The sequence below is a fragment of the Abramis brama genome (assembly GCF_963993115.1).
Source record: "Abramis brama genome assembly, chromosome: 7".
Taxonomy (NCBI): Eukaryota; Metazoa; Chordata; class Actinopteri; order Cypriniformes; family Leuciscidae; genus Abramis; species Abramis brama.
Genome location: NC_139969.1, coordinates 30,573,632 through 30,586,937, shown reverse-complemented (window position 1 = coordinate 30,586,937; position 13,306 = coordinate 30,573,632). Strand labels below are relative to the sequence as shown.

Sequence of the window (13,306 nt, the reverse complement as noted above, 5' to 3'; positions counted from 1 at the left end):
TATTAAATACGGTTTCATTGTGAATTAAGTCAAAAAGCAGTGTCATTTCAAATATTTGAATTTCGCAGTATCAAATTTCTCATGTGCAATCGGTCACAAGACACTCGAGAGCCAAAGGCATAACTCTTGATGCTGATGCTTTGGTGTAGATTAAATGAGAGATTAATGACAGATAGGTGCCTAATATTTGATTATCCAGTTATGAAAAAGTGTATTTAATTCTGAATCTGAATTCTTAGTTAGAAAATAGCTATATGTGAAAAGCAGAAGAATTAGATCAAACTATTAACCTTGTGTAACAAAGAGGAAAAGAAGTTGCCAGGATCACTATTTTAATCATGTTTTCATTTAATCATGTTTTCAAAATCATAATTTCCATAAATCATATTCAGATCAAAATATCACATTCGTGTCAACAATAGTATAATTGTACTGTACTGTGTTATAATTGTACATCTCTGACACTGAAAATCAAGCTACATTCATTGTTAGTATTTTTATAAAACCTCCTTCAGTGATTTAATAGGTCCATTAAACAACACATGCCAATGACATAACATTTTGGAAAAACAAAATCTGGATCATTCATTTGTAAAAGTATTTATATACTATAGTATAATTTTATGATTGATTAAGTATTGAGCACACAACTGTATTTATTGGAAAATAAAAAGCACTGTCCTCCTACGTCAGGGATTGATCTTACGATAGTCTCTCAAATGCATGGTCACGTTGTTGGGAAGTCCAAGTCTGATCAGCTCCTCTTGTAACTGAAAATATATGAGCTTTATGACAAACCTACCATGTGATATGTTATTCAGTCGTATTATCATTAAATTATTCAATTTTAAAAGTATGTATTGCATTGTTGGAAGATTATATAGAAAGTTATATGTGGTCGATTAACAATATATTTGTTATACAAGGCTTATGTAAAAATACATTTTCATTTATCTAGGTAAATGAATGGTTTGACTGTTGAGTTACTTACCTGCATAATCACCAGCTCTTCAATCTGAGACTCTGACAGATTTTCTAGACTTGTAACTTCTACCTGCATTCCCATCACTGATCAATAATAATAATAAAAAACAAGTCAGGTGTCATAATTCATACATTTATGTACTACAGTTTACAGTGTTAGGGTTAGGGTTAGGGAAAAAGCGAAAAAATTCGCTTTGGTGCTATTTTCACAAGTAAGGTATACATTTTCAAAACTCTTAGTGCTAATATCACAACAGATCATCAAAAGTGCATTATTTGTCCAAACATTTCATGTTTTCAATTGTGTTAATACAATACTCAAAAATCACTAAGCATCATTTTCACAACACAAAATAAATGTTTCATTCACAGTAGCTGCCTTTCATAATGCCATTACTATCAAACTTTTGATTTGCATCTCTTCTTGTTTAGTTTAATACATTTGTCTATTATTTAATCAAACTGATCTTAATGTTTAATCAGTCATTTGGCACACCTATAGATACAGATTCTATAGATATAGTTTCTAATTTGTTTGCAATTTCTGATACAGATAACCAAATGTAGTGTGCGTGTGTGTGTGTGTGTCCTGGCAAACTCTACTACATTATGGGGACAAAATGTCTCTACAAAGTTGGCAACATCCAAAGTCTTTGTCCTTGTGGGGACATATACTGTAGGTCCCCATGAGGAAAACAACTTATAAATCATACTAAGTGATGTTTGTTGGCTATAACAAGAGGCTATAACTATATAGAGATTTGCAATCTGTGAACATATATCAGGATAGAGTACAAAGGAGAGGAAACAGGCAATGACTGTATAACATCAGATTGATCATAGATGCATTAGAAAAAGGGAGACAGATGGCATAACATAGTACATTACAGTATGTATGCCATGTGATACTGTAAACAGATTACCATGGTGACTGCCACATTACTGTATCTCACCCTTCATCTGTAAGTTCAATGTATTCAGTCATATGGCACAGTGAAAACATTTAATGTATTGCCAGCAAACTGTTCTAGCACAAAACCTCGGCAGGTTTTTTTTTTTTTTTTTTAGCTTTTTCAGCTTTGGATAACACACATAGATACTATTACAAACATTATGGATTCAGTTACATAAGTTATGTAATATAAGTGTATTTTATAATGTGGCAACTGCAGCCTGTATTACTATAATTATTTCAGCAACAAGGGTGAATTGAAACATGTATCTTGCATTGTTTGCTGTTGAATTAATTGATTGTTAATAGTCCTACAGGTAAACTGAAAAAAGATCATACTGTTGTGTTTCGGTGATTAAACCAAATGTTCTCATTACATATTACACCTTGTGTATGAAACAATGTTTGACTGAAATGTGTATAACTGTAATGAAAGCATGAGATCAGGTTTTGAAAGAATGACTTACAAGTGTTATTTACAAGTTGTTAAACAGTAGTCGATTGTCGAGTTCTCCACTGTTGCTTAGTTACCTATGATCACGCGCGTGAACTCGACAATCGATTACTGTGGGCTTCGACCGAAAACAGGAAATAAATACAGGTATGTGCGCTGGCCGAATTAACTTCATTTTTATTAATATCTTTCACATCTACTGCAGTCAGATTCACCGTGTTCACTCTGAAGGAATCACTCACATTGGCTGGGCACTTGTAATGACACATCAAGGATGTTAAGAGGCTAAAAGCAGGTTTAAAACTTGCCCCATTTAAGTCAACAGGGTGCAAATTTTAAAAAGAGGATAACACGGTGTTGCCTGTTGATTTTTGTCGTTGTTCTCTGTATTGACAGCACTCCAAATTTACAAAAAAATGAGCTCAATGTTAAAATTGACCGGAGTTCTCCTTTAATTTTAAAGTGAACTATCCCTTTAATATTTGCTAACACTTTATTTTGTTGGTCCCCCAACAGACATTCTACTGACTATAAGTAACTTGGCAACTACAAGTCAACTTATTGTCCTAACCCGAACCCTAACACCTAACCCTAATCTAACAGTCTACTGACAGTCTACTACAGTCTACTAATACTCTAATGAGAGTTAGTTGACATGTAGTTGAAAAGTTACTTATAGTTAGTATATGTCTAAAGTGGACTATCGGAATAAAGAGTAACCAAAAACGGTAACCATTTACATTATGTTTTAACATTATTGAAAATGAAAGAAACAAATGGATCACATTTCTACACAAACATACCATACTCATCTGAAATGGTGTGTTGATGTGATGGTCATCAGGGTCACCGAAAAGCAAACAGAAAGCTTGCATTAGCCAAACTTTAGCATGTTACACTTTTGATACAAACTTTCTATTTTTTTATTTTACAGAATCCACATTTACATCCACATTTTCTTGTTTTTGGGTGTTATAGCCTGATTCTTTTATTTCTTTACAGAAGTTATATTTACTCACCTCTGTAACATAAGAAAGGCAAACTGGCAAAGCAGCTCTCATCTGTCCACTGACCAAAGTATTTTAGAGACACAGCTGTGCAGTGTTGAGCTCCCTGCTGTCCTCGGACATTTGCACCATTATCTGGTTGTGCACCATCAACAGCTGGAGTATATGGCAGCCAATATGTGAAGGAAGAGCTGCTCTGATCTGACCACAGTCTGTTTCTGTGCAGACCAATCCATACATTATAACCATAAAAATAAACATTATAATAATAACATGTAATATTCAGTATCTGTTGATGATCTGTCTCATCTCTCACACTGGCCAGTTCAGTGTATTTCTCTCTGCAGTAGCTCTGAGCTTCAGCCCAGGTCCTTCCCTCAGATACCAAAACATAATTCTGAGAGGCGTTTTCTCTACCTAAGATAAAAATATACATTTAATATCAAGTCAGTTAATTTGTTAATTAGTCAACCATATTTTAAATCCATACAGTTTACAGTAAGAATTTTAATATTACAGTATACTTTGGGTTTGATCCAAGCCAACTAAGCTAAGACTGTTCTTATAGATCTTATACCACAATACTGACAGTAACATTTGTTGAGACTTTAAATTTTGAAAGACTTTTGAAAGGAAAATAAATGTATTTATATAAAAAGTTAAATTGGAATGTCTTACCATCATAGCAGACAAATGGGTAATAATTTTCACATGATGAATCATACCAGTTTCCATTATAATCCATGTAAACACACAGTTCATTGCCAAGAATGTTGTTTGGTTCATGATTGAAGTTCCTGAAATCTTTCTCTCCTTCCTGATAGTAATCATTGTCTTCCAATGACCATCTCCAGCTGTTCACAACATCATACAGTCCAATCCAGGCTGAACCATTGTAACTCCCATTAACTGTGTTAATCAGACTGTTCATTTCCTCCATGTTATCAATGGTGGCCAGATCAGTGTAATTCTGTCTGCAGTGTCTCTGAGCTTCAGTCCAGGTCTTGGACTCATTCACAAAGTGATACTGGTGGGATGATGCAAATCCTGTCAAGGTAGGAACATTTTAAAAAATACAAAACCAAAAAATTAGTCACACATTTAGAAATTATGTGTCCCTTTATTTTTGATGTTCTAATATACTTTATCTTATTCTCATTTGTTACATTGTTTAAAATAAATAATTAAAGGTTGGCATTATTATTAGCTCCTCACCGCTGTAGCAAATGAAAGGTAATGCAGTATTGCAGTTTTCATCTGTCCAGTTCCCAGAGTCACTAAATGACACTGCAGTGCAGTTTTCACTGTTTCCAGCATTATCTGGCTGGCCTGTCCTCCAGTTACTGAATGAAGAGTTGCTCTGATCTGACCAAGATCTGGTCCTGTACAGTCCAATCCAAATAGCGGAATAATACTGAAATAAAGACTGAACCCTGTAGTTTTCAGTCTCATTCCTGATACTGATGAGGTCTGTGTGATGTTCTCTGCAGTAACTCTGAGCTTCAGTCCAGGTATTAGACTGGGAAACCAACACATAACTTGCACTAGCATTCACTCTTCCTGCGGGGAAACATTTTAAATATGTGATGTGATCAAGGAATCATAAATATTTTGTTCTAATTACTTGTTAGAAAGTCTATCGGCAGTTCTCACCATCATAGCAAACAAAGGGAAGTCTATTGTAGCAAAAAAATGCACTCCATATTCCCTGATCTGACATGCACACACAGAGACTCTGTCCACCTGAGTTCACTTGTTGCTGGACATACCAGCTTTTAAATCCTCCTAATGTTGTATTATCCAGAGACCATTTCCAGCTGTTCAGATCATCATAGAGACCAATCCAAGCTGAGCCATAGTAAGTGCCACGTACTGTTTTAATGAGCCTGTTCATTTCCTCCATGTTATCAATGGTGGCCAGATCAGTGTAATTCTCTCTGCAGTGTCTCTGAGCTTCAGTCCAGGTCTTAGACTCAGATACAAAGTGGTACTGGTGAGTGCATGAAGATTGTGTGCAGCTCTCTGTGAATTATTTTACAGCACAGAAAAAAGAAATTGCAATCACCTGGTCAGTGATGTACCAACAAGCCATACTGTACAAACTGTTATTGTACTAATAGTTGTTAACTACTGTCATACATGTAAGTCACACTTACTGCTTGTCAAAAGATAACAATAGAACCAGCTTTTGATGAGTTTTTTTTTTTTTTTGACATTTCACTTATGATTGAATTAGTTTAAAAAATAGCGTGGTAAACTGCTTTAAGAAACTAGTACACTGAATGAAAGAGAAACACAATAACTACAACTGACGTCCAACCACAGCCTTAGATGAAATCAACTGAAGATAAAAGAATACATTAAATCTCTCAAGATCTCAGCAGAGGATTAAACAAGTCCACAAACTCATTTCCAGGTTCACTTATTACTCATCAGATTGACTTTATCTACAAAAATTCTTATTCAGAATTAACAGATGTTGATTTAGATGTTGATGTCTTATTGAAAATGTGTGGTCACTATTATGGTGATCAGTGTTTGTTTTAGTTGGGCAGTTAGAGGCGTTTTAAGTCAGTTTGTGGTTTTTGTAACAGTGTTTGCTAAAGCACATAATTTGTTGCAAAGGAAGACAGAAACAAAGACAATCAGATGATCAAGTTTTAATCATTGTAAAAGAAAAAATATTGACTAATCTCATAACTGATCAAAATTAGTTATTTGATGATTTTCACTGACAATATATTGTTGGCACATACCAGACATTTGGAATTTTTAAATGCATTGTAAGATTGTTTTTTTTTTTTTTTTTGCAAGACGTATGTCACCATTGTTGAGATTCATATGCTGATTCTGTATGTATGTGTATTAAAAAAAAATCCTACAGTATATTTACATTTTTTTAATTCAGAATGTCTGATCTTTGCAAACAAAATATTTTCAGTGAAAAGCCATAAACTGACTTAAAAAGCCAAGGGTCAAACTGTCCAACTAAAGCAAACACTGATCACCAGAATGGTGGCCAAACATTTTCACTAAAACATTAACAACTAAACCTCTGTTAATTCTCAATAATAGTTTGTGTAGACATCTGACAGAAATAAAACCAATTCTCAGAAATAAAGTCGTCTGGTTTATAATATTTTATGTCTTTTCAGTTGATTTCTTCAAAGGCTGTGGCTGGAAGTCAGTTGTTGTTCTTGTGTTTCTGTTTCCTTCAGTGAATCTGCTTGTTATCATCAGGTGTTTTCAATGTTGGCAATAAAAAATAAAGAGTTCTCAATTCATCTTTGATGTCTGTCTGTTAAGATATTTTGTAATTTGTTTGTGTGCTATTTGCATTTACTTGTTTTAAATGGTTGACTTTTAAGGACTTAATTTGATTAATTCTAACTCAATTCTTATTTTTATTTATTTAATTAATAATATTTCTTGTAATCTGTTGCCACAATTTTGAGTAGATATGGTGTATTCTTTTTTTTTACAGTGCTGAATTAAATATTACAGCTAAACTAATTATTTTCCTGCCGAGATGCATACCAAATAGAATAGATTTCAAAATAGATTATTTAAAAAAAACAAAGTTAAACTCAAGGTAATTTTGTATGAGCAACTTTGCTATGAGCAAGTTTGATGGTAACTGACAGGATGCTGTTTTGAATTAGAATAATAATAATAAAATCTCTGCTTGGATCCCCAACAGATGCTTTATCTCTATTTATTGTATTTGGTGATGTTTTGTTGTAAAAGTTCTGTTTTAGGTCACCATTGAGGTTGTTTCCTTTATCTATTTTTTATTTAAAAATTAAAAGTTAAGGGTTTTCAGAGCTTAGTTTCACAATATAATTTGAATCCACATATTTATAGGCCTGGTGCCTTTAGCCTAATTTAAACATGTTGATCTTTCATGTCGGAAACACTAGTGCTAAAGTCTTTCTCATTCCAAATAAAGGCATCCATCAAAGCGAGTGAACTTACTGCGGTAGCAGAAGAAAGGCCTGCTGGATACACAGATTTCATCTGTCCATCGGCCTGAATACTGGAATGATACTGCAGTGCAGTGCTGATATCCATATCCGTTAGCTTGATTATTTCCATTATCTGGTTGTGCCTGAAACCCAGGAATTTGTGGTCTCCAGTTTTGATAACTGGTAATCTGACTGTTTGACCAAACCCTGTTTCTGTACAGGCCGATCCAGGCTCCATATCCACCTGTTGTCTCAAGGATCCTCTGGTTCTCAGTCTGATTTCTCACATTGGCGAGATCTGTGTAATTATCTCTGCAGTATCTACGAGCCTCTGACCAGGTTTTCCCGTCAGTGATTCTGATGTAACTCTGTGTGGCGTTCTCTAGACCTAAGATATTAAATATTACATAAAAACAAATTAGCTCTCATTGGGAAAAAAATAAATAATTTAAATTAATTATAAAACAAACAACTAAATGAACCTTACCATCATAGCAAACGAATTGCAGTGTGTTGTTACATGATGAATCATACCATTTCCCATTGTCATCCATGTAAACACACAGCTGGTTCCCCCCACTGTTGTCTGGTTGATGATACCAGTTCCTGAAATCTTTCTCTCCTTCCTGATAAAAATCATTATCCTCCAATGACCATCTCCAGCTGTTCACATCATCATACTGTCCAATCCAGGCTGAACCAGTATAACTCCCATTAACTGTGTTAATCAGACTGTTCATTTCCTCCATGTTATCAATGGTGGCCAGATCAGTGTAATTCTGTCTGCAGTGTCTCTGAGCTTCAGTCCAGGTCTTAGTCTCATTCACAAAATGATACTCCCGGGATGACGCTAATGCTGTAAATACAGTAAACAAATGTTTCTAAAATAAATTTTTTTTCAGTTTTTTATGTATCCTAAATATTTGTTATAAATTCAATATGGTTCAAAATCTGAGAATGCTGGAAAAGATTTTTCTTTTTTTTCTTTCTCATTCAATACAGCTTTTATGGTTATAAACAGCCCGTTCTCATACCCAAAGCGTAACTTTTTCGTCACTTTCTGACATTCGTCAATATCTGACGCACAAAGCACCCTTTAGCGTCCATATGAGACGCATAACCCTACCACATACCTAAACCTACCCATAACCGAAGCGTCTCATATTGACGCTAAGGGTGCTTTGTGCGTCGGATATTGACGAACTTTCGAAAGCGTCAGTTACATGACGCCTAAACCTACCCATAACCGAAGCGTCACATATGGACGCTAAAGGGTGCTTTGTGCGTCGGATATTGAAGCATGGTTGAAAGTGACGCTTTGGGGTGAGAATGTGTTGTTATAAATTATATGATCAGCATTAAAAATTAAGTGAAAAATGAATTGAAAAATTAACATGAATTTTAGAATATCTAGTATTTGGTTTGTCTTTCTTTTTCTTGTGTCACAAATTTGCTTATTTGAACAGACTTTTGAACCCAACTAAACATATCTACTCTTTCTTGCAATCGATGTGACCACACTGAGGCAGTGTGTGATAGATTTAATGGATTATTGATAGAAAAGATAATAAAGGGATAAAGAATAATTCTGTCATGATTTACTGACCCTCATGTCATTCCATCACATTTATTCTCCAGTGGAAGACAAAAGAAGATGGCGCTCTTACGTGAACTTACAGAAGAAAGTACTGGGTAGTAACTACATGGGTTAAGATTAGGTTTAGGGGTAGGTTCAGGGTGAGTACCTAGTTATTACCCAGTTATATTTATAGCAGTTATAAGTACATAGTACATACATGGGGAAAAGGACTGTAAAATAAAGTGCTATCTTTTTTTCACACAACTGAAGTAATTGGGCACTAAAACTTTTAGTTACCAATATTCTTCAAATATCTTCCTTTGTCTTCAGCAGAATAAAGAAATGTATACAGGTCTATACAAGGGTGAGTAAATGATGCCAGGTTATTCTTTTTTTAGGATAACTATCCCTTTAAGATCTACTCACCTCTGTAGCAAAAGAAAGGAAATACATTATTGCACTTTTCATCTGCCCATTTCCCTGAGTCACTAAATGAGACTACAGTGCAGGATCCTGCATTATCTGGCTGTCCTGTCGTCCAGTTACTGAATGAAGAGTTGCTCTGATCTGACCAAAGTCTGGTTCTGTACAGTCCAATCCAAACATAATTAGAATAATAATCCCGTAATAAATACTGAATCTTCTGGTTTTCAGTCTCATTCCTGATACTGATGAGGTCTGTGTGATATTCTCTGCAGTAACTCTGAGCTTCAGTCCAGGTTTTGGACTGGTAAATTAAAACATAAGTATCACTGGCGTTTTCTCTTCCTGAAAGATATTAATATCATATTAAGTTCAGAGAGAGGTTGGTTTGGTTGTTTTAATTTTTTGTTTGTCTTAGACATTCTATTGGAACAGCTTACCATCATAGCAGACAGTCGGATAATATGCATCGGAGCAGCTTGTTGTAGACCATATCCCAATGTTCATAATCACACACACACTTTGTCCTGCATAATTGCTTGGTCCTTGGTTATACCAGTTCCTGAAGTCTTTCCCTCCTTCCTTGAAGAACTCACTGTCCTCTAGAGTCCATTTCCAACTGTTCAGATCATCATAGAGTCCAATCCAGGCCAAATCAATGGAATCGTCATTCACTGTGTTCAATAACTGGGCCGTCTGTTGTTTATTCTCAATGGAGGCCAGATCAGTGTATTTATCTCTACAGTATCTCTGAGCTTCTGCCCAAGTCTTGGATTCATTCACAAAGACATACTGAGGGACACACTGCACGAGGGTAAAGAAACCTGTTGAAAACACAAAAGGGAAGTTGAGATCATATGATACTATTTCAGTTATCTCCCTGTTTAGACAATTTCAGAATCATAATGGGTGACTGCAGAAAGTCAATTTCTACAATAGCATTGATAATTGACCTTTAATGAAGTAAACATTCAACTGAAAAGTGTCCAAAATGTACCATACTTATCTATAAGATATACAGATACGCTGACAGTTATGCCACTGACTCTTATAATGTCCTGTACATTCAAAAGAACACATGAAAGGCCCAATACAGTGTGTAAACAGATACAAAATTTAGAAGTAAATCTTTTTCTTTAACTTATCAAAGCATCCCGATATGAGGCCAAATCAGATCACACATTTGCCTTATATTATTTCATAATTATTATACATGACAGCATGACTGCCATAACATGAAATATAAATGTATTTCTATTTAATAATATGTCTTTTAGTTCATATGTGTTATGTGCTAATGCACTGCTAAAGTTAACTTTTAGATATACACATTTAAAGAAAATATTTAGTGTGCCTCACTCACCCGAATAAAGGTGTGTTGGATGAAAATACAATACAAACTGTAAAATTATATAAACTGAAAACAATATAAACTGAATGATATGAATCCCACATACTTCAGGTTTGCATTATCACAAAAATATTTGAATGAGCAAAGTTTCAGTCAATTCACATTCCTCAGCCTGAGGAATTACAAAAATTACATTACTGTCATAGTTGGGTGAAATAAAATTGAGTGCAGGAACTAATCGCAAGCAGTTAATATGTTTATTTACAATGAACTCAAGAAATAAGAACATAAACAGAACGACCAATGTAAACGCGAGGAGAACTGACAATGAACAGAAGGAAACACAGAGCTTAACCCTAAAACCGAATTCTGGACAAATGTGGGCAAAATAATTTTGATTTATTTTTAAAAAATACTTCCCTTGATCTGAGCGGTACAAGACTTGGCTAATTTTCCTAAGTTTGCCTCCTGAACACACACAATTTTTTTTTGACTCAATTCTACAATGTTAAGTGGGTGAAAAAAACAAACTCCTTAATCTTGTATTTGGGTCAAAAATGGGCACCCATAGAAATGAATGGGAAAAACTGTAATTTAGAGCATTCTTCTTGTTTTTTTGTAAAAATAAATCAATAGATCCAATACAATGCATATCTAACATACACACAAATGAAGGGCTGATCCTGTACAACATTCTCATCATGGCAAAAACTCACACTAAAAAAAAATAAGCATAATTTACATAGAAAATATGGTACTTTTTGAAGTAAATAAATTAAAAAATACCCCCAAAATAAAAAAAACACACCATAAATGGATAGACAAAATTTTATCAAAGACAGTGATATAACATTTATAATAAATAAAAAATAGGATCACATCTGAGTCCTCTGTGCCCACATTTGTCCACAATTACAGAATTAAGGGCTATAAAGTGAATACGGTTTGAGGGCTACATACACTGAACAAATCAATTAACTAAATAAACATCGTGTACAAACGATAATCAAACAATGAGTAACCTAGGAAACCATGGAAAATGAACAAAAGAAACAGAAAACAGTGCAAAATCAACTCATAGAAACTTAATCACAGATAAAACAGGACATAACCCTGAAAAATTACATATAATTTCACTCACCTTGAATAAAAAAACAACAACAACAACAACAAAAAACAATCCTCCTGTCCTTTTAAATGTCTTTGTATGTATTTAATGAAGATGATTTATGCATGTACAACTTAGGTGTAACTGCTTGAATGGTATTTTGATAAATTTATTGGCGAAAAATGATATATATATATATATATATATATATATATATATATATATATATATATATATATATATATCTACTATAGGTATTTGTAAGATTATCAGTGAGAACAGTTCAAACTAATTCCCCCTTCTACTACCTCCTTCCACCAACTAGCAAATAACCAATCATGTTCATGACTGTGACATAATTAAAGCTTATATGTTTTTTTTTTTTCATGGATTTTTTATGTCCAGATTTAACTTTGTGTTTCAATAGGAAATGTATCAAGGAAAGAAAATCGTTTATCAGGCCAAGTATATCTACACATTCTTATCCATCTTTTTTCCTGAACAACCAGCAACATTTTAACTCAGAACCATACAGATAACTAACAGTGATTACTCATCAACAGCAGCATAAATATGAAGCCAGTAAAATGTAAAGCAATGATCACACTTTACTAATTGTTTACATGATTTTTCAAGCAGCAATGCATGCCAAGACCTTGCGCAACATTGTTCAGCTTAAAATGGTTTGTTCAGACGACTCAATTTGGAAAGTTAGGTAAAAAAATAAAATAAAATAATAATCTGTATCCAAGTAAGGTCAACAAAACATTTTTTTGTTAGCAAAATGTGTAGAATATTCTTGTTCACAAATTGACTGGCTCCTCCTACTAAAAAAAAAACTTATTTAAGCTACATTTTTAATAATTTGTTAGAAGAACAAGATTTCCACTGAATATAACTTCGCCCCACAGCACAGTGGAGTCCAAATGTTTGGAAAGCAAAATCTAAATATTTAAACAAAGAAAATGATCACATGAAATAAGGAAAATGTAGGATTCTGCACTATTTTTAGATCATATAAGCACTAATCAAATAAGCACATTAATGCCACATGTATGTAAAAAGGTCTGATTCTTTGTCCAAAAAATATTCCATACCTGAGAATAGTACCAGTGAAAGCATGGCTGTGGAGAAAAAATGTGCATGTTTAATTGAAAAAATAATTTGTGCATTTGTTAAAAAAACAATTAAGCGCCAGTTTTGTCAAATATTTAGTTTACCGGTAGGATCTCAAGACTTCAAGTCCTGTGTCTTGCTTACCAGTTTCTGTTTGGTTTTATTGCAGCTCTTTATATACAGCAAAATGTGGGTGGGACTATTTTCTTTCATATCACAAAACCTGCCAGGTGGCCTAAATTAGCTAAGTATGGTTTTGTTCAACAGAAATGTACAAAATATAGGTATAGAACTTAACATCAATAAACCTAGACTAACTTATTAGAAATATACAGTGAGAGACATTCTGTAAACTGAAGAATATGAA

At 33.9% G+C, this 13,306-nt stretch overlaps 1 protein-coding gene across 1 annotated transcript; it reads right to left on the bottom strand.

The window, feature by feature from the left end:
• Positions 1–317: 317 nt before the first annotated feature.
• LOC311085967 (macrophage mannose receptor 1-like) lies at positions 318–13,077 on the bottom strand. The gene is made up of 12 exons (XM_084118587.1): positions 13,044–13,077; positions 12,921–12,947; positions 9,805–10,188; positions 9,368–9,709; positions 7,850–8,218; positions 7,373–7,750; positions 5,051–5,419; positions 4,613–4,957; positions 4,076–4,444; positions 3,406–3,814; positions 992–1,068; positions 318–770 (listed from the first exon to the last, which is right to left on the bottom strand). The coding sequence occupies exons 2-11, from the start codon at positions 12,943–12,945 to the stop codon at positions 1,011–1,013; spliced, it is 3,048 nt and encodes a 1,015-aa protein (XP_083974713.1). The 5' UTR covers positions 12,946–12,947; positions 13,044–13,077; the 3' UTR covers positions 318–770; positions 992–1,010.
• Between the last annotated feature and the right edge of the window lie 229 nt (positions 13,078–13,306).